Here is a 21,060-nt window from a genome sequence, read left to right on the forward strand (position 1 = left end):
GACACAGGTCCGTGAGCTTGTGTCTGACACCGAGGGTGAGGCCTCGTGGGAGGAAGAGGAAGATCCCAGATATTTCTCTGACAAGGAGTCTGCGGGTCTTCCGTCTGATCCCACTCCCTCTCCTGAGAGACAGCTTTCTCCTCCCGAGAGTCTGTCTTTTGCCTCCTTTGTCCGGGAGATGTCTACGGCCATCCCCTTCCCGGTGGTTGTGGAGGACGAGCCCAGGGCTGAAATGTTTGAGCTCCTGGACTATCCTTCTCCACCTAAGGAAGCGTCCACTGTTCCCTTGCACCATGTCCTGAAGAAGACATTGCTTGCGAACTGGACCAAGCCATTAACTAATCCCCACATTCCCAAGAAGATCGAGTCCCAGTACCGGATCCATGGGGACCCAGAGCTGATGCGCACTCAGTTGCCTCATGACTCTGGAGTTGTGGATTTGGCCCTAAAGAAGGCTAAGAGTTCTAGGGAACATGCTTCGGCGCCCCCGGGCAAGGACGCTAGAACCTTAGACTCCTTTGGGAGGAAGGCCTACCATTCCTCTATGCTCGTGTCCAAGATCCAGTCTTACCAGCTCTACACGAGCATACACATGCGGAACAATGTGCGACAGTTGGCGGGCTTGGTTGATGCTCTTCCCCCTGAGCAAGCCAAGCCTTTTCAGGAGGTGGTCAGGCAGCTGAAGGCGTGCAGAAAATTCCTGGCCAGAGGAGTTTATGACACTTTTGATGTTGCGTCCAGGGCCGCTGCTCAAGGTGTGGTGATGCGCAGGCTCTCATGGCTGCGTGCCGCCGACCTGGAGAATAGAATCCAGCAGCGGATTGCGGACTCGCCTTGCCGTGCGGATAAAATTTTTGGCGAAAAAGTCGAACAGGTGGTAGAGTCTCTCCACCAGCGGGACACCGCATTCGACAAGTTCGCCCGCCGGCAGCCTTCAGCTTCTACCTCTACAGGTAGACGATTTTTCGGGGGAAGGAAGACTGTTCCCTATACTTCTGGCAAGCGTAGGTACAATCCTCCTTCCCGACAGCCTGCGGCCCAGGCTAAGCCCCAGCGCGCTCGCTCTCGTCAGCAGCGTGCGAATCAGCAAGGCCCCGCGGCTCCCCAGCAAAAGCAAGGGGCGAGCTTTTGACTGGCTCCAGCAGAGCATAGCCGACATCCAAGTGTCAGTGCCGGGCGACCTGCCTGTCGGAGGGAGGTTGAAAGCTTTTCACCAAAGGTGGCCTCTCATAACCTCCGATCAGTGGGTTCTCCAAATAGTCCGGCAAGGATACACCCTCAATTTGGCCTCACAACCTCCAAATTGTCCACCGGGAGCTCAGTCCTACAGCTTCCAGCACAAGCAGGTACTTGCAGAGGAACTCTCCGCCCTTCTCAGCGCCAATGCGGTCGAGCCCGTGCCATCCGGGCAAGAAGGGCTGGGATTCTATTCCAGGTACTTCCTTGTGGAAAAGAAAACAGGGGGGATGCGTCCCATCCTAGACCTAAGGGCCCTGAACAAATATCTCGTAAAAGAAAAGTTCAGGATGCTTTCCCTGGGCACCCTTCTCCCCATGATTCAGCAAAACGATTGGCTATGCTCTCTGGACTTGAAGGATGCCTATACACACATCCCGATACTGCCAGCTCACAGACAGTATCTGCGATTTCAGCTGGGCACACGCCACTTCCAGTACTGTGTGCTACCCTTTGGGCTCGCCTCTGCGCCCAGGGTGTTCACAAAGTGCCTAGCTGTGGTAGCAGCGGCGCTTCGCAGGCTGGGGGTGCACGTGTTCCCATATCTCGACGATTGGCTGGTGAAGAACACATCCGAGGCAGGAGCCCTGCAGTCCATGCAGATGACTATTCGCCTCCTGGAGCTACTGGGGTTTGTGATAAATTACCCAAAGTCCCATCTTCTCCCAGTGCAGAAACTCGAATTCATCGGAGCCCTGCTGGATTCTCGGACGGCTCGCGCCTATCTCCCAGAGGCGAGGGCCAACAACTTGTTGTCCCTCGTCTCGCGGGTGCGAGCGTCCCAGCAGATCACAGCTCGGCAGATGTTGAGATTGCTGGGCCACATGGCCTCCACAGTTCATGTGACTCCCATGGCCCGCCTTCACATGAGATCTGCTCAATGGACCCTAGCCTCCCAGTGGTATCAGGCCGCTGGGGGTCTAGAGGACGTGATCCACCTGTCCACGAGTTTTCTCGAATCCCTGTATTGGTGGACGATTTGCTCCAATTTGACTCTGGGACGTCCCTTCCAAATTCCTCAGCCACAAAAAGTGCTGACCACGGATGCGTCTCTCCTGGGATGGGGAGCTCATGTCGATGGGCTTCACACCCAAGGAAGGTGGTCCCTCCAAGAAAGCGATCTACAGATCAACCTTCTGGAGTTGCGAGCGATCTGGAACGCTCTGAAGGCTTTCAGAGATCGGCTGTCCCACCAAATTATCCAAATTCAGACAGACAATCAGGTTGCCATGTACTATGTCAACAAGCAGGGGGGCACCGGATCTCGCCCCCTGTGTCAGGAAGCCGTCAGCATGTGGCTCTGGGCTCGCCGTCAAGGCATGGTGCTCCAAGCCACATATCTGGCAGGCGTAAACAACAGTCTGGCCGACAGATTGAGCAGGATTATGCAACCTCACGAGTGGTCGCTCAATTCCCGTGTAGTGCGACAGATCTTCCAGGCGTGGGGCACCCCCCTGGTGGATCTCTTCGCCTCTCAAGTGAACCACAAGGTCCCTCAGTTCTGTTCCAGGCTTCAGGCCCACGGCAGACTGGCGTCGGATGCCTTCCTCCTGGATTGGGGGGAGGGCCTCCTGTATGCTTATCCTCCCATCCCTCTGGTGGGGAAGACTTTGTTGAAACTCAAGCAAGACCGAGGCACCATGATTCTGATTGCTCCTTTTTGGCCGCGTCAGATCTGGTTCCCCCTTCTTCTGGAGTTATCCTCCGAAGAACCGTGGAGATTGGAGTGTTTTCCGACCCTCATCACGCAGGACGAAGGGGCTCTTCTGCATCCCAACCTCCAGTCCCTGGCTCTCACGGCCTGGATGTTGAGGGCGTAGACTTTGCCTCTTTGGGTCTGCCAGAGGGTGTCTCCCGCATCTTGCTTGCTTCCAGGAAAGACTCCACCAAGAGAAGTTACTTCTTTCATTGGAGGAGGTTTGCCGTCTGGTGTGACAGCAAGGCCCTAGATCCTCGCTCTTGTCCTACACAGACCCTGCTTGAATACCTTCTGCACTTGTCTGAGTCTGGTCTGAAGACCAACTCCGTAAGAGTTCACCTTAGTGCAATCAGTGCATACCATTACCAAGTGGAAGGTAAGCCGATCTCAGGACAGCCTTTAGTTGTTCGCTTCATGAGAGGTTTGCTTTTGTCAAAGCCCCCTGTCAAGCCTCCTACAGTGTCATGGGATCTCAATGTCGTTCTCACCCAGCTGATGAAACCTCCTTTTGAGCCACTGGATTCATGCCATCCGAAGTACTTGACCTGGAAGGTCATTTTCTTGGTGGCAGTTACTTCGGCTCGTAGAGTCAGTGAGCTTCAGGCCCTGGTAGCCCAGGCCCCTTACACTAAATTTCATCACAACAGAGTAGTCCTCCGCACTCACCCTAAGTTCCTGCCAAAGGTCGTGTCGGAGTTCCATCTGAACCAGTCAATTGTCTTGCCAACATTCTTTCCCCGTCCTCATTCCTGCCCTGCTGAACGTCAGCTGCACACATTGGACTGCAAGAGAGCATTGGCCTTCTACCTGGAGCGGACACAGCCCCACAGACAGTCCGCCCAATTGTTTGTTTCTTTTGATCCCAATAGGAGGGGAGTGGCTGTAGGGAAACGCACCATATCCAATTGGCTAGCAGATTGCATTTCCTTCACTTACGCCCAGGCGGGGCTGGCTCTTGAGGGTCATGTCACGGCTCATAATGTTAGAGCCATGGCTGCGTCGGTAGCCCACTTGAAGTCAGCCTCCATTGAAGAAATTTGCAAAGCTGCGACGTGGGCTTCTGTCCACACATTCACATCCCATTACTGCCTGCAGCAGGATACCCGACGCGACAGTCGGTTCGGGCAGTCAGTTCTTCAGAACCTGTTTGGGCTTTAGGATCCAACTCCACCCCCCGAGGGCCCTGTTTGTTCTGTTCCAGGCTACACTCTCAGTTAGTTGGTAAATTTTTTAGGTCAATCTCAGTTATGGCCTCGCCGTTGCGAGGCCCAATTGACCAATGTTGTTGTTTTGAGTGAGCCTGGGGGCTAGGGATACCCATCAGTGAGAACAAGCAGCCTGCTTGTCCTCGGAGAAAGCGAATGCTACATACCTGTAGAAGGTATTCTCCGAGGACAGCAGGCTGATTGTTCTCACCAACCCGCCCGCCTCCCCTTTGGAGTTGTGTCTTCCCTTGAAGTGTATTGTCTTGCTACATACTGGACTGGCCGGCTCGAGCCGGTTTCGGGCGGGAAGACGGCCGCGCATGCGCGGTGCGCGCGGGCGCGCGAGGGCTAGCAAAGGACTTTGCTAGTGAAGTTTCCGATTGGAGGGGCTGCCGTGGACGTCACCCATCAGTGAGAACAATCAGCCTGCTGTCCTCGGAGAATACCTTCTACAGGTATGTAGCATTCGCTTTAGCTGCAGTTTATAAGGTAACTCTGCTCTAACTTTAAGAAAACAGAGGTTAGGATAGGGATTTGTGCTTTATTATATTGATGTTTATTGTATTTTTTAAAATTTGGCTGTAAACCAGTTTGGCATTTTTTCTTTTTGAAAAGGGCAGTTTACAAAGGGTAAAAACCAAATGAAATGCCAACCACACCTCCATTCCTTAGGCTTTCTTAATCCACTTCTCATTAAATTTGCAAGAAGAAAGCCTTTTCCTATTAACCCCAAAATCCATCCACTTATCTTTCTTTCCACAGAGTGAATTCTGTTTTCTCTCTGTTGTCTGTCTCTCAACCAGTTTCTAAACTAGTCCAACCTCATGCGGCTTGGCATATTTGAGTCTGCTATTCTGAAATCCAAATAAGCCACATCCACTCCACAGCCTTGTCCTAATTCTCTAGGAACCCAGTCAAAGAAAGTAATCAGAGTTGTTTCAGTCACAAACAGAAGGCAAAATGCTCCACTGGAAGGAAGGCACCAAACAAGAAAGGGAAATGAAAATGGGACTTGATATACCGCCTTTCTGAGGTTTTTGCAACTACATTCAAAGCGGTTTACATATATTCAGGTACTTATTTTGTACCAGGGGCAATGGAGGGTTAAGTGTCTTGCCCAAGTCACAAGGAGCTGCAGTGGGAATTGAACTCAGTTCCCCCAGGATCAAAGTTCACTGCACTAATCACTAGGCTACTCCTCCACTCCGAAAAAGATTGTGAATTATTTAGAACAGACTGTTCTAAAATCCTAGAAAGCATGATTTTCTCCGAGGACAAGCAGGCTGCTTGTTCTCACAATTGGTCGTCGTTGTCCACGGCGGGCCAGGAACCGGAAGAAAAATTTTGCCAGCAAAAATGAAGATTTTCGGGAACATTCTGTCGCGCGAGCAGGATAGACTGCACATGTGCAAACGGCTTCCCGCCTGCAGCACGAGCATGTCTCCTTAGTCGTTTTTTCGCTTCGTTCCATTCGGCCCAGGACGAAGACTTCTTCAGCGATCCTTGTTCGCTTTCTTTTTCTTTCGTTTATTTGTTTAACATATCTCAAAAAATAATAAATTATTAGTTTCCCCGTACTTTCTTAGTCTTTTTTTTTTTTTTTTTGGCCATTTTAAAGTTTCCTTTCTTTTTCTCGCAGCCGACCTTTAGGTCGCTCTGTCAGGTTCTCCCCTTTTTGTGCCCATTCCTTTTTTGCACAATCGCATCGTTTGATTTCGCCGAGGCTGTGTTTTCTTCCATGTCATTGAAGACACCCAGCAGCTTCAAACGTTGTACTCGGTGCAACCGGACCATCTGAGGTACCGATACCCATGCTTGGTGTATCCAGTGCCTTGGGCCCAACCACAGCCCAGCAGTTTGTAGTCTGTGTCTTCGTATGAAGAAACGGACCCAAGCGTCTCAAGAGGCTCAATGGGAAAAACGTTTTGGAGCCGGTTCCGGTCCCACCCTGTCCTACCTTTAAAAAAAGACTGTGGAAGCGCCAGAGGGACAGGCAGCGCCTCGTGTCTGCCCTCCCTGCTACTAAAAATGTCTTCGACGTCGTCATTGGGCCTTCTCACATTGAGTCCCGCCCTTCTCTGAGGTAACTTCCAATTACCGCGAGGGTGGGCGGGACTCAATGTGAGAAGGCCCAATGATGACGTCGAAGACATTTTTAGTAGCAGGGAGGGCAGACACGAGGTGCTGCCTGTCCCTCTGGCGCTTCCAAATTCTTTTTTTAAAGCCAGTGAGGGTGGTGGGGACCGGAGAACAAAGCTAGTAGGTAGGTTGGGGGGGGGGGGCTGAAATGGGAGAAGGGTGTGTAGGGTGGGGGTTCTCAGGTGGGGGGAAGGGTGGGGAGGGGGTTCTCAAATGGGAAGGAGATTACTACTTAACATTTCTAAAGCTGAGGTGGGGAGGGGGTTCACGGATGGGAGAAGGGGGTGGGGAGGTGGTTCTTGGATGGTTAAAGGGGACGTGTGGGGAGGGGACTGGGGTTCTTGGATGGGAGAAGGGGACCGAGGTGGGGAGGGGGTTCACGGATGGGAGAAGGGGGTGGGGAGGGGGTTCTTGGATGGTTAAAGGGGACTGGGGTTCTTGGATGGGAGAAGGGGACTGAGGAGGGAGTTCTCGGATGTGAGAAGGGGACGGGTGGGGAGGGGACTGGGTTCTTGGATGGGAGAAGGGGACCGAGGTGGGGAGGGGGTTCACGGATGGGAGAAGGGGGTGGGGAGGGGGGTTCTTGGATGGTTAAAGGGGACGGGTGGGGAGGGGACTGGGGTTCTTGGATGGGAGAAGGGGACTGGGGAGGGGCTTCTCGGATGGAAGAAGGGGGCAGGCACTGGGGTCTGAGAAGTGGCCATATGGGAAAATGGGGGCCATGCCTGGGGCTGGTGGGAAAATGGGGCATGCGTGGGTCAGGTGGGAGAATGGTTCTGAAAAGGGGGCCCTAATACAAGGCATGTGGATGAAGGGGGCTGGAACTGGGGGCTGAAAAGGAGGGTAGGTGGGATAAGGGGGCTAGTACTGGGACTGGAGGCTGAAAACGGGATAGGGAGAAGTGGCTGGGGGGCTGAAGCTCGGGACTGGTGGGAGAAAAGGGCTGGGGCTGAAATGGGGGACTGGTGGGATAGTGGGGCTGGAACTGGGGACTGAAAAAGGGGCGGAGAGAGGGGCAGATCCTGGATGGGGTAGCGAGAGGGAGGGCAAACCCCGGATGGATGGGAGAGGGAGGTCAAATTGTGGATTGAAGGGGCAGAGAGAAAGGGCAGACAGTGAATGGATGGGGGAGAGAGAGAGAGGGCAGACAGGGGCAGATGGTGGATGGATCATGGAAGGGGCAGAGATAGAGGGCAGATGTGGATGGAAGGGGCAGGGAGAGAGGGCAGACATTGGATGGAGGGGACAGCAGAGAGGGCAGACATTGGATGGAGGGGACAGCAGAGAGGGCAGACACTGGATGACAGATGCTGGATGGAAGGAACACAGTGAAAAGAAGATGAGGAAAGCAGAAACCAGAGACAACAAACTGTAAATAAAATATATATTTTTATTTTTTTGCTTTAGGATATAGTATTGTAGCTGTGTTAATAAATGTTTATAAATAGAACATGTAAATAAGGTAATCTTTTTATTGGACTAATTTTAATACATTTCGACTTAACTTTCAGAGAAGAAAACCCCCTTCCTCAGGTCAGGATAGGATACTGTAACAGCACTATACTGTATTGACCTGAGGAAGGAGATTTTGGCCTCTGGAAGCCAAATGTATTAGTCCAATAAAATGGGATTATTTTATTTTCTGTATTTGTTTTATTTCTATTTGTTAATTTGTAAAGTGGTGATTGGTATTTGTTAGTTTTTTCAAATTTACATCTGCTGTCTTTATATTTTGCACAGTACTAGGGGTCATTTTCTGTTTCTGTAGTGTTGAATTGTATGCAGAGTCTGGCATCTTGGGGGTTCAGTTTAATTTTTGTCTAAATAGAAAGTTTAAATATTACTACTTATTCTATAGTGGATTAGGGTGTATCTGTGTTTGTGAAAAAGACATGGCTTTCAGTTGGCATTGACTGTGCAGGATCGACGATCTGTACTATTCTGTCAGGTTTCATTTTACAATAGGTGAATTGATGTTCTAGTGCTCACTAGTGTTTTAAGATGTTTTCCTTTTCTTTGTGTGATTTGTAGAAATGACTGCTTATGGTATGGTAGAATTGCTCAATAGGTCCTAGAGTGTTTTGTATTCTCGGCATACCTAGTACTGGATTTTGGAGGAGGTGTTAAAAAATGACCTGGTGGGAGGGGGGGCCTTGGAGCTGGGAGCCCAGGGGGGGAAGCCCTGGAGCTGGGGGCCTTGGAGCTCAGAGGGAGCAGCCCAGGAACTCAGAGGGAGGGGTACTGGAGCTAGGGTGGGGGCGGAGTTAGGTGGGGGCAGGGCTAGGGTGGGGCCCAATCAAATTGGTCTGCATAGGGCCCCGCACTTGCTAAGACCGGCCCTGGTCCTTTACATGAATAGTCTTTTCTTTTCAACTAACAATATATTTTGTTTGTGTCCAAATTTAGTAGGGTTTATGCTATGATTGTTTCAATTATGGAAGCCCCAACATTAAACTGATCTGTTGGTCCACAGTCGGGGTAGAATAGTGGTTATCAATCTTTTCTTTTTTTTTTTTTACAGTGATACCATAATCATGGCCAAATAAAATTGTGTGCCCCCCCTCCAAAGATGCAGAAAAATGAGGCACCCATAGAAAGCCCACTTAGTTCACAACCCGAAACGTGGGTTTTGTGGCCCCATTTGGGATTCCAGCCCTCAGCTTGGAATGGTCTGATGCAGGGGTTCATTTATCTATCCATCAGTTTCCCCTTACTCCTTTAAGCTTTGAGCTCAGTTAGAATCAGGGCAGTGATCTGGTGCTATGAGCTGTCATTCACAAGTATCCAGGGACTTTTCCCCTCTTTTATATCTACTTCCAACTTGTTTTAGTCCAGTCATTGTAGTGGCTGGACTAAAATAAGGTACTTAGCATGAGGCAGATTCACATGACCTATATGTCTAAATCCACTGAGCTGCTGTTATTAGAGAATCCTAATTACAGATAAGCAATTTCACTGTTCATTTTTTCTACCAGTTTCCCTTTGGACCTTGCCAGCAGGGATTATGCTTGCAATGGTAGCCGTTTCCCTTGCCCTGGGACACTCTGCTTAGGAGCCATCACCTTTGCAACATGCTAAGAGTCAAAAAATATTATTTCCAATAATAACATTACAATTAGCTTCACTATGTATTAGTCTCTGTGCTGATTTTTTTTTCTTTTGTAAGCTAGAGGAATAAGAATTCTGTCCTCAATTTGTAAAGCCTCATTCGGGTCATGGACCATTATATGGAAATTGAGTCCACAACCATGGGGACTGTAGTATCACTTAAACAGTGTTTGATGAGACATTTTCCCACAGGCTGGCTCTCCCATCTCGTTATAGTCAGGAGGCTGTCATTTTCATTCCTTTGCTTGCAGTTTTCCCCCTTTGACCTCATGTCGCTCTGTCTGTTTGACATGTTTATTAAATAGAGGCTGTAGGCTGCACAGATAAAATCTAGCTCTCCTACATCTCTGGATATTGCAGCCATTCTCCACTCAGAAAAGACTTTCTGCTGAAGTTTTAATGATATCTAACTTTTGCACATTTTTATTGATCTTTTCAAATTATAGCCCATATGATATTAATAAGAACAGAATTTTTATTCAGCGGGTACTAAAGATTGTTTCCCCTTTGAAAAAAATCATTTGTAGATCAGAGAAAAACCAGACAAAAGCTACACTTTCTGCTAGAACATGCCCAGATGCACCGAGTAATAAAGTATATTTTGTTATTGCTTATAAACTAATCTTCAGATTCTGCAGAAAAGTATTAGAAATGTTTCAACAAAGATATTTGAAAAAGCAAAGATGTTTAATCCATATTAAATCTGTTCTAAGCTATCTAATTTCCTACTTTCAGTCTGAAAAATATTTTCCAAAGATGAAGCATGTGCTTCATATCATACTGTGGTTAGAAAATAGCATAAGACCTGCACTACTGGGTCAGACCAAATGTCCATCAAGCTGAACAGTTTCCAACAGTGGCCAATCCATGTCACAAGCATCTGGCAGGATCCCAAAAAGTAGATAGATTCCATACTGCTTATACCCAGGGATAAGAAGTGGATTTTCCCAAGTCTACCTAGTTAATAATGGGTATATAGACTCTTCCTCCAGAAACTTGTACGAATGTATTTTTTTAACTCAGCTATATGCCTACTGCATTTACCACATCCTCCAGCAACAGTTTCCAGAGCTTCTGAATCACACTGGCATTTGTTTGCACCCATATGTAAAACCTAAAGCATACATAAGGAGGCCCATTTTCAAAGCACATAGACTTGCAAAGTTATATAGGTTACTAGCAGCCTTATTTTCGAAAGTGATGGGCGCCCACATTTCAACCCAAATCGGGAGATGGGCGCCTATCTCACAAAGGCACCCAAATCGGTATAATCGAAAGCCGATTTTAGGCGCCTGCAACTACACTCTGTCGCGGGAACGAACAAAGATGACGGGGCCTGTCGGAGGCTTGGTGAAGGCGAGACTGGGGCGTGTTTATTGGCCGAGCAGAGATGGGCGCCTTCGGCTGATGATCAAAAAAAAATGGCTGTTTTTAGCGAGAATTTAGGTCACTTTTTTGGACCCTTTTTTTCCACGAACAAGTCCCAAAAAAGTGCCCTAAATGACCAGATGACCACCGGAGGGAATCGGGAATGACCACCCCTGACTCCCCCAGTGGTCACTAACCCCCTCCCACCAAAAAAAAAAACAACTTTAACAACTTTTTTTGCCAGCCTGTATGCCAACCTCAAATGCCATACCCAGCTCCATGACAGCAGTATGCAGGTCCCTGGAGCAGTTGTTAGTGGGTGCAGTGGACTTCAGTCAGGTGGACCCAGGCCCACCCCCCTACCTGTTACACTTGTGGTGGTTAATGTTGAGCCCTCCAAAACCCCCTGTACCCACATCTAGGTGCCCCCCTTCAGCCATAAGTGCTATGGTAATGGTGTAGAGTTGTGGGCAGTGGGTTTTGGGGGGATTTGGGGGGGCTCAGCACCCAAGGGAAGGGAGCTATGGACTTGGGAGGTATTTAACTTTTTTTTTTTTTTTTACTTCTTCCAAGTGCCCCCTAGGGTGCCCAGTTGGTGTCCTGGCATGTGAGGAGGACCAGTGCACTACGAATCCTGGCCCCTCCCATGACCCAATGCCTTGGATTTGTTCGTTTTTGAGCTGGGCGCCTTCGGTTTCCATTATCGCTGAAAAGCGAAACCGCCCAGCTCAAATCCGCACATATCCGATGCATTTGCCCGGCACAAACCGTATTATCGAAAAAAAAGATGGGCGCCCATTTTTTTCGAAAATACGGTCTGTCCCGCCCCTTCACGTACCCGTTCTTGGACATAGACACCCATGGAGATGGGCGTTCGCGTTCGATTATGCCCCGCCACATAACTTTGCAAGTCTATGTGCTTTGGTAATGAGAACGGAAGTGTTGGAAAGAAAGTTTCACTTTTATAAAAGGATTTCATAGAAATTTTTTATTTGCACAGGAATATCTGTTTTTTCTATAATAATTGTGAAAAAGTACAGCATTAATCAGGGGTAGCCGTCTAACTAAGGGGGTCTTTTACAAAAACATGGTAGCATTTCTAGTGCATGCTAATGATTAGCATGCACTAAACGCTAGAGACGCCCATAGGAATATATGGGCGTCTTTAGCGTTTAGCACATGCTTATTTTTATCGTGTGCTAAAAATGCTAGCGAGCCTTAGTAAAAAGGATACCTAAAGGTTTAGTTGAGTCTATATATTAATACATCTAAACTGAACCATTTATTAGGCCTTTATTTCAGCCTTCAGTGTTAAATTCCTGTGTATGCTTTACTCTAGCTTTAGATAACACCTGAATTCATAATAAAATGGTATATTTTTATCAATCATTATGTTTCCCTTCTGGTTATATAAAATCTTTTTAAAGCTTTTTTAAGGCCAGGACCCATAAGCAACTACAGAGTAAAACCCCTTAAGCAAAATCATTATTAAAATGCAGCACTTACTCTCGATAATGCCAGATAGGGCTGAGTCATGGGCGTTCCTAGATCCTTGACCATCTTTAAATCTAGATTGAAAGCCCACCTCTTTAACATTGCTTTTGACTCGTAACCACTTGTATCCACTCGCCTCCACCTACCCTCCTCTCCTCTTTCCTCTACACATTAATTGATTTGTTTGCTTTATTTTTTGTCTACTAGATTGTAAGCTCTTTGAGCAGGGACTGTCTTTCTTCCATGTTTGTGCAGCGCTGCGTACGCTTTGTAGCGTTATAGAAATGCTAAATAGTAGTAGTAGTAATTATATTGCAGTGATAGGATGCATCAAATTGGAGAAGGGGTGGCACTCCGTGTTAAAGAGGGCATTGAGTTAAACTTAGTAAATATTATGCAGGAAAGAGACTGCAGTGTGGAATCTTTGTGGATAGAAATTCCTTGTGTAAAGGGAAACAGAATAGTGTTGGGTGGTCAAGTAGCTAAGTTCCACGTTAGGAGTCACCGCCAAGGAAAGGACTCTGCTTAGTATGCAGCAGCAGTCAGAAAGCAAACAAAATGTTAGAAAAGAATACAGAATAAACCAAAAAATATCAAAATGCATCTGTCTCACACAATTGCTCCTCTGCACCTTGCATATTGTTTGCAGTCCTAGTTGCCACATCTCAAACAAGATATAGCGGAATTAGAAAAGGTACAGAGAAAGGTGACCAAAATGATTATGGGATTAGAATAACTCATATATAGGGAAAGTTAGGACTCTTCAGTTTGGGGAAGAGATAGCCGAAGGGAAATATATATCTAAAATCCTGAGTGGAATGGAACTGGTAAAAGTGAATCATTTACTTTTCCAAAAAGGACAAAGACTAGGGGACGCACCGTGAAGTTACTAAGTAGTGTATTTAAAACAAATCAGAAAAATGTTTGTTCATGTGTTGCTGTAGGAAGTGGTAAATACAGTTAGCATAAAAAAAGATTTTGACAAATTCATGGCAGGAAAGTCCATAAACCATTTATTAAAGTAAACCTGGGGGTAAGCAGCATGGAATCTTGCAACATTTTTGGATCCTGCCAGGTGCTTGTAACCTGGATTGGCCACTGTTGGAAACAGGATACTGGGCTAGATGGATCTTTGGTCTGAGTCAGTATGGCAATTCTTATGTTCTTATAATGGTGCTGAATATACATGGACAATTCAAATGCCACGACCAGCATTTAAAACAAACGCTGACCTTGGTATTTGAATATTGACCTGAAAGTGTTTTATTTAGGTTTACTTTAGTAGTAAGAAATTATGGCAAAACGGGTAAACAGTTTTCAATTTGGAGTTTTATCACTGTTGTTTCATCTCAGACTGTTGTAGGTGCAGAGGGACTTTCCTTGGCCTTCCGACACATTATCAGCTCTTTGTTGTGGTACAGTGCCCAATACAACTGTGAAGATTTGCTGCATGAAATCATTATTTGTGTTGGATACTTCACTGTAAACAACCTGGATAATCAGGTAAGACAAAGCAGAGTCCGTTAACAATTGTAAACTATGTAAACTGTTTGTCATTACAGTAAGCATTAGGAAAAATGAGATCTGTTGGTTAAAGAATAGCTGTGAACTTGGACTGTTATTTAAGTACTAAAGGGAATAGCACTATAATTTCATAATCATTATTATTATTCATAGCATAGACTCCCTGAAACTCTACAACTACTATTACAGTATTAATAATAATTTCTAAAAAAAAATGTACCTGGCCTATGCTGTTCTGTACAGACAAATATAAGTGAGATCATCCCTCCTCCATAGAGCTTATAATCTAGTTAAGAAAATATATGTAGCAGGACCCCAGATGTACCTTCTTGTTAGTTGCAGGAGGAGCATTCTGGCTCCCTGCTCCAGAGAAAGGTGCCAATTAAACTATATAATAGGTCTATTCTGAAACTATGGTCCAATAGCATCTGAGATTGAGCTTTTGAAGTATAAGAATATGAGGAAGGAACCTAGTCTTTCTTCCCCCTAAGAGGTATCTAGATAGGAGGAGCATGAAGAGGAAGCCCCACTCAGGAGCCCACCAGAGCCTTAGTCCCCTACCCTAGAGACTAAGGGAAAGAAAACGCAGAAATAAAGCAGAGGGTTTGCCGGCTTTACCACCAGCAGTCCCCTGGAACAAATAAGGAAGGATAGAACTGTTCCCATGTTAAGTGAACTGATGGAGGGAAGTCAGCCTGACTCACAGCTGCCCTTCTGAGGCCCCATGTATCCTAAGGAAGAAGGTCTGGATATGGAGAGATTGGATCCTGAACCTCATTCAAGCAAAGAACAGTGAAGCTGCTGACTTCTGAGAGTCCTAAATGTGGAAGGGATTTCTGGAGACAGTAGAGCTGGTGAGTGCCTACCACCTTAAGAATCAGGAGATATTACACCTACCCAGGGACTTATCCTTAACCTGTTCAAGAAGAGTTAGACAACACTCAGGGAACATAGAGAAACACCAAAGGTGTAAGAGCTCCGAAACCCTGTGCCACCCACACAGGCTTAAGGACATAAAAATAGCCATACTGGCTCAACAAACATTTTTCTGATTTGTTTAAAATATACTACTTAGTAAGTTCATGGCACGTCCCCTAGTCCTCTTTGTCCTTTTTGGGAAAGTAAATGATTCATTTTTACCAGGTCATTCTAGCCCAGTATCCTGCTTCCAACAGTGGCCAATCCAGGTCACAAGTACCTGGCAGAAACCCAATTAGCAGCAACATTCCATGTTACCAGTCCCGAGGCAAGCAGTGGCTTCCCCCATGTCCATCTCAATTACAGACTATGAACTTTTTCTCCAGGAACTTGTCCAAACCTTTTTTTAAACCCAGATATTCTAACCGCTGTTACCACATCCTCCAGCAGCGAGTTCCAGAGCTTAACTGTTCTTTGAGTGAAAAAATATTTCCTCCTATTTGTTTTAAAAGTATTTCAATGTAATTTCATTGAGTGTCCACTGGTCTTTGTACTTTTTGAAGGAGTGAAAAATTGATTCACTTCTACCCCACTCAGGATTTTATAGACCTCAATCATATCCCCCCTCAGCCATCTCTTTTCCAAGCTGAAGTGCCTTAACCTCTTTAGCGTTACCTCATATGGGAGAAGTTTCATCCCCTCTATCATTTTGGTTGAGTGCTGTCTCCTAACGTTGGCTTAATCTTTGACCCATCCTATACACCAAGTTCATCAGAAGGGAGTAAAAAAGAAGGCATCATCTTTAGGAGTGAGGAGTACTTTTGTTTTCATAGTTTGGAGGAAGAGAGTACAATGATGCAGGGGCATAGCCACGGGTGGGCCTGGATGGGCCTAGGCCCACCCAGTTTGGGTTCAGGCCCACCCAGCAGCGGAGCGGAGGGAGCAGGCAGCGCTGATCCTGCATCTGCCTCCTTCTCTCTGACGGCAGCGCTTCCCAGACGCTGCCTACCGCCGCCACGATCTACCTCCTCCCTCTGTCTCACTCTCAACAGCATCAGTAGCGTCGCAATTCAAACAAGCTACCTCCTGCTTCTAACCCGGAAGTGTCTCCTCTGCAGAGGAGACGCTTCCGGGTTAGAAGCAGGAGGTAGCGTGTTTGAATCGCTACCGCTGCTGTTGAGAGTGAGACAGAGGGAGGAGGTAGATCGTGGCGGCGGTAGGCAGCGTCTGGGAAGCGCTGCCGTCAGAGAGAGGGCGGGCAGGTGGAATGGGAGGGAAGGATGCATGGGGGTGAAGGAGAATTGCTGGACACATGGATGGGAGCGGGAGGGGAGAGAGGAGAGTCACGGGATGGATGGATGGAAGTGGGGGTCAGGGGAGAGAGGAGAATTTCTGGGGATGGATGGATGGAGGTGGGGGGGCAGGGGAGAGAGGAGAATTGCTGGGGATGGATGGAGGGGACAGGGGCAAGAACAGAATTGCTGGGGATGGATGGATAGGGGCAGGGGAGAGAGGAGAATTGCTGGGGATGGATGGATGGAGGGGAGAGGAGAGTTGCTGGACATGGGTGGATGGAGGGAAGGGAAGAGGAGAGAGGAAGGTTGCTGGACATGGGTGGATGGAGGGGAGGGCAGGGGGCAGAGGAGGGTTGCTGGACATGGATGGAGGGAAGGGCAGGAGAGAGGAGGCTGCTGGATATGGATGGAGGAGAGGGAAGGGAGAGAGAAGAAATGCTGGACATGGATTGAGGGGAGGGAAGAGTGAGGAAGGAGATGAGATGAGGGAAAAGGAAGAGAGGAGAAAATTGCACATGGATGAAGAAAATAGGCAGATGCTGGATCCACTGGACAGTCAAGTCTGCGGAGGACCCAGAGCAAGACATGAAGAAGAAAGGCGGAAAGTAAAGAAATAAATGGAAAGGAAGCCATGGAAACGGAGTAAAGAGGACAGATAGCAGCAGAATCAGATACTGGGCCAGTATGATCAGAAAAACAAAGTCACCAGACAGCAAAGGTAGAAAAAAATCATTTTATTTTCATTATAATGATTGGAACACGTCCACTTTGAGAATCAGGTGCTCAACATTAAAAGTTTATATTTATTTACTTATTTATGGCATTTTATCCCACATTAAACATGAATTAGATTGAAACCTGGGATCATTTAATGTTTTTTTTTCCTGGAGAGAGTAATGCATTGCCTTCCCCACCCCCCAGGCTCTCTCCCCGGCTATAGCCAGCTCTGCAATTTTGAGGGAAGGTGGACGGGGGGGGGGGGGGGGGGGGGGGCGCAGAGGTGGACCGGGGAGAGAGCCTGTTGTTAAACATTTACCAGCACACCACTATCTAGTGCCCACCCATCCAACCTGTTGGCCCACCCAAAAATTGACTTCTGGCCAGTGGCGTAGCAAGGGCGGGGCGGTCCGCCCCGGGTGTCCGCGGGTGGGGGGGTGCTCCGTCGCGTCTCTCTCCTGCCACTGCCTGCCTTTTTTTTTTTTTTTTTAATCCGTGCAGCCACGCAGGCAGCGCTTCGCGTCTGCCCTGCGTGTGCTGTGAAAGAAGTAAATCGTCAGCGCTGGCTTCGGGGCTTCCCTCGATGTTCCGCCCTCGAGGTAATAGAAAGTTACCTCACAAGAGAGCGGGACATCGAGGGAAGCCCCGAAGCCAGCGCTGACGATTTACTTCTTTCACAGCAGCACACACAGGGCAGACCTGAAGCGCTGCCTGCGTGGCTGCACGGATTAAAAAAAAAAAAAAAAAAAGGCAGGCGGTGGCAGGAGAAGAGGGCTCTGTGGCTTCAATGGAGGGGGGACGGGACTAGGTCAGGGGGGGAGCTCAGAGGGGAGAAGGGGATTGGAGAGGGGGTGGGGAGTTCAGAGGAGGGGTGCTCAGATGGGAGAAGGGGATTGGAGAGGGTGGGGGTGCTCAGAGGGGAGAATGGGGATTGGAGAGGGTGGGGGTGCTCAGAGGGGAGAATGGGGATTGGAGAGGGGGTGGGGGAGTTCAGAGGAGGGGTGCTCGGAGGGGAGAATGGGGATTGGAGAAGGTGGGGGTGCTCAGAGGGGAGAATGGGGATTGGAGAGGGGGTGGGGGAGTTCAGAGGAGGGGTGCTCAGAGGGGAGAAGGGGCCTGTAGAGGGTGGGGGTGCTCAGAGGGGAGAAGGGGACTGGGGAGGGAAGTGCTCATGGGAGAAGGGGTCTGGAACTGGGGGCTGAAAAGGGGCAGGGGCTGAAACTGTGGGGACTGGGGGCTTTAAAGGGGACAGGGAGAACTGGCTGGGGCTGAAGCTCGGGACTGGTGAGAGAAAAGGGCTGGGGTTGAAACTAGGGGCTGAAAAGAGGACAGGGAGAAGTGGCTGGGGGCTGGGAGAAAAGGGCTGGGGACTGGTGGGATAGTGGGGCTGAAAAGGGTGGCAGGTGGGAGATGTGGGCTGGAACTGGAACTAGGTGCAGGTGAAAAGAGGGGGCTGAAAAGAGGGGGCAGAGAGAGGGGACAGACCCTGGATGGAAGGGGAGAGCGTGAGGGAGGGCAGACCCTGGGTGGATGGGAGAGGGAGGGCAGACGGATCGAAGGGGCAGAGAGAAAGGGCAGATGGTGGGTGGAAGGGGGAGAGAGAAAGAGGGCAGATGGTGGATGGAAGGGGCAGAGAGAGAAGGCAGACACTGGAAGGAAGGGACATTAGAGAGGGCAGACACTGGATTTCAGAGAAAGAGCGAAGACAGATGCTGGATGGAAGGAAGACAGTGAAAGAAGATGAGGAAAGCAGAAACCAGAGACAACAAACTGTAAATAAAATATATATTTTTTATTTTTTTGCTTTAGGGTATAGTATTGTATCTGTGTTTATGTGTTAATAAATGTTTATAAATAGAACATAAGGTAATCATTTTATTGGACTAATTTTTAATACATTTTGACTTAACTTTCAGAGAACAAAACCCCCTTCCTCAGGTCAGGATAGGATACTATAACAGCACTATACTGTATTGACCTGAGGAAGGAGGTTTTGGCCTCTGAAAGCTAAATGTATTAGTCCAATAAAATGGTATTTCATTTTCTATATTTGTTTTATTTCTATTTGTTAATTTGTAAAGTGATCGGATTTGTTAGTTTTTTCAAATTTTATATTTTGCACAGTACTAGGGGACATTTTCTGTTTCTGTGGTGTTGCATTGTATGCAGAGTCTGGCATCGGGGGTTCAGTTTAATTTTTGTCTAAATAGAAAGTTTATGATTACTTATTCTATAGTGGATTAGGGTGTATCTGTGTTTGTGAAAAAGACATGGCTTTCAGTTGGCATTGACTGTGCAGGATCGACGATCTGTACTAATCTGTCTGTTTTCGTTTTACAATAGGTGAATTGATGTTCTAGTGCTCACTGTAGCGTTTAAGATGCTTGTGTGACTTGTAGAAATGACTGCTTATGGTATGGTAGAATTGCGCTATAGGTCCTGAGTGTTTTGTATTCTCGGTATGCCTAGTACTGGATTTGGGGGGGGGGGTGTTAAAAAATGACCGGCCCCGGGTGTCAACTACCCTAGCTACGCCACTGCTTCTGGCTACGCCACTGCAATGATGTAGTTTGAAATGCATGAAACTCAAAGGAGACCTAGATTTTTTCTTTGATGAAGTGTTATGATGCTTGTTGCAACCACTTTACATTGATTTTATAGACAGTTTTCCTTTTATCATTCTTATTTTTCATATATTTGTTTCTGGTTTCCTCCAACCTTTTTTTTTGCCTGTTTTCCTACTGTGTCTATTATCAATCTTCTATCCATATAGGTGTGAACTCACTGAAGAAGAGCCCTTTGAAGTCTGTCATAAGTTAAGGTTACGAGGGTAAAAGTATAAATTTGGCCATAGACACCACAAACTGATGTACCCACCTCTGGGGTACATCAACCCCAACTAACAAAGGGGCCACTACATCACTACATATACATGACCAGTCAGAAATTTAAGAACAATGTATTTACAGAGATATAGTCAAGATGTAAAAGCAGAATCGTAGAGGGGCATAATCAAACGGAGTGCCCAAGTTTTCCTGAGGACATCTTCGCAGGACGTCCCGGCGAAGGGGCAGGGAAACCCGTATTATCAAACAAGATGGGCGTCCATCTTTTGTTTCGATAATACGGTCGGGGACGCCCAAATCTCAACATTTAGGTCGACCTTAGAGATGGTTGTCCCCGGTTTTCGGCGATAATGGAAACTGAGGACGCCCATCTCAGAAATGACCAAATGCAAGCCCTTTGGTCGTGGGAGGAGCCAACATTCGTAGTGCACTGATCCCCCTCACATGCCAGGACACCAACTGGGCACCCTAGGGGGCACTGCAGTGGACTTCAGAAATTGGTCCCAGATGTATAGCTTCCTTACCTTGTGTGCTGAGCCCCCAAAACCCACTCCCCACAACTGTACAACACTACCTTAGCCCTAAGCGGTGAAGGGGGGCACCTACATGTGGGTACAGTGGGTTTGTGGTGGGTTTTAAAGGGCTCACATTTACCACCACAAGTGTAACAGGTAAGGGAGGGTGAGCCTGGTCTACCTGCCTGAAGTGCACTGCACCCACTAAAACTGCTCCAGGGACCTCTGCATACTGCTATAAGGGAGCTGGGTATGACATTTGAGGCTGGCAAAAAATATTTTAAAAGTTTTTTTTTTAGGGTGGGAGGGGGTTAGTGACCACTGGGGGAGTAACGGGAGGTCATCCCCGATTCCCTCCAGTGGTCATCTGGTCAGTTCAGGCACCTTTTTGAAGCTTGGTCGCAAGAAAAAATGGACCAAGTAAAGTCGGCTAAGTGCTCGTCAAGGACGCCCTTCTTTTTTCCATTATCGGCCGAGGACGCCCATGTGTTAAGCACGCCCCAGTCCCACCTTCGCTATGCTTCCGACACGCTCCCATGAACTTTGGTCGTCCCCGCGACGGAAAGCAGTTGAGGACACCCAAAATCAGCTTTCGATTATGCCGATTTGGGCGACCCTGAGAGAAGGACGCCCATCATGTGATTTGTGTCGAAAGATGGGTGCCCTTCTCTTTCGAAAATAAGCCTGAATGTGAGTTTATTAGTTTGTATGTGAATGTGGCCAGAGAGCTTCCAAAATATGATGTACTGACTCAGGAAGTCTGTTACAGGTAAATTGTGAAGCTAGTTTGAGAAAGCTAAGATGGGAGTTAGTATTGGTGGAGAAGGTCACAAATAAGAATGACTTGCTAGTTAAATAGAGTTCACAAGAAAGCATATAAGGAGGTATGTGTATTGTAATCCAGCATTTATACTTGTAGCTGCATTTTATGGGAGGGAGCAATTTCAAATCCTGTTTTTACATAACAAACACTATTGCTGTTCTGCTTGCCCTCTT

General features: G+C 47.7%; 1 protein-coding gene across 1 annotated transcript in view; it reads left to right on the forward strand.

Moving 5' to 3' along the window:
• SCAPER (S-phase cyclin A associated protein in the ER) overlaps positions 1-21,060 on the forward strand; it is a 960,370-nt gene that overhangs the window by 802,214 nt on the left and 137,096 nt on the right. Inside the window, 1 exon segment of the mRNA XM_030187331.1 lies at positions 13,603-13,752. Coding sequence (XP_030043191.1) covers positions 13,603-13,752 — 150 coding nt within the window.

Source organism: Microcaecilia unicolor, chromosome 1, assembly GCF_901765095.1.
Source record: "Microcaecilia unicolor chromosome 1, aMicUni1.1, whole genome shotgun sequence".
Taxonomy (NCBI): Eukaryota; Metazoa; Chordata; class Amphibia; order Gymnophiona; family Siphonopidae; genus Microcaecilia; species Microcaecilia unicolor.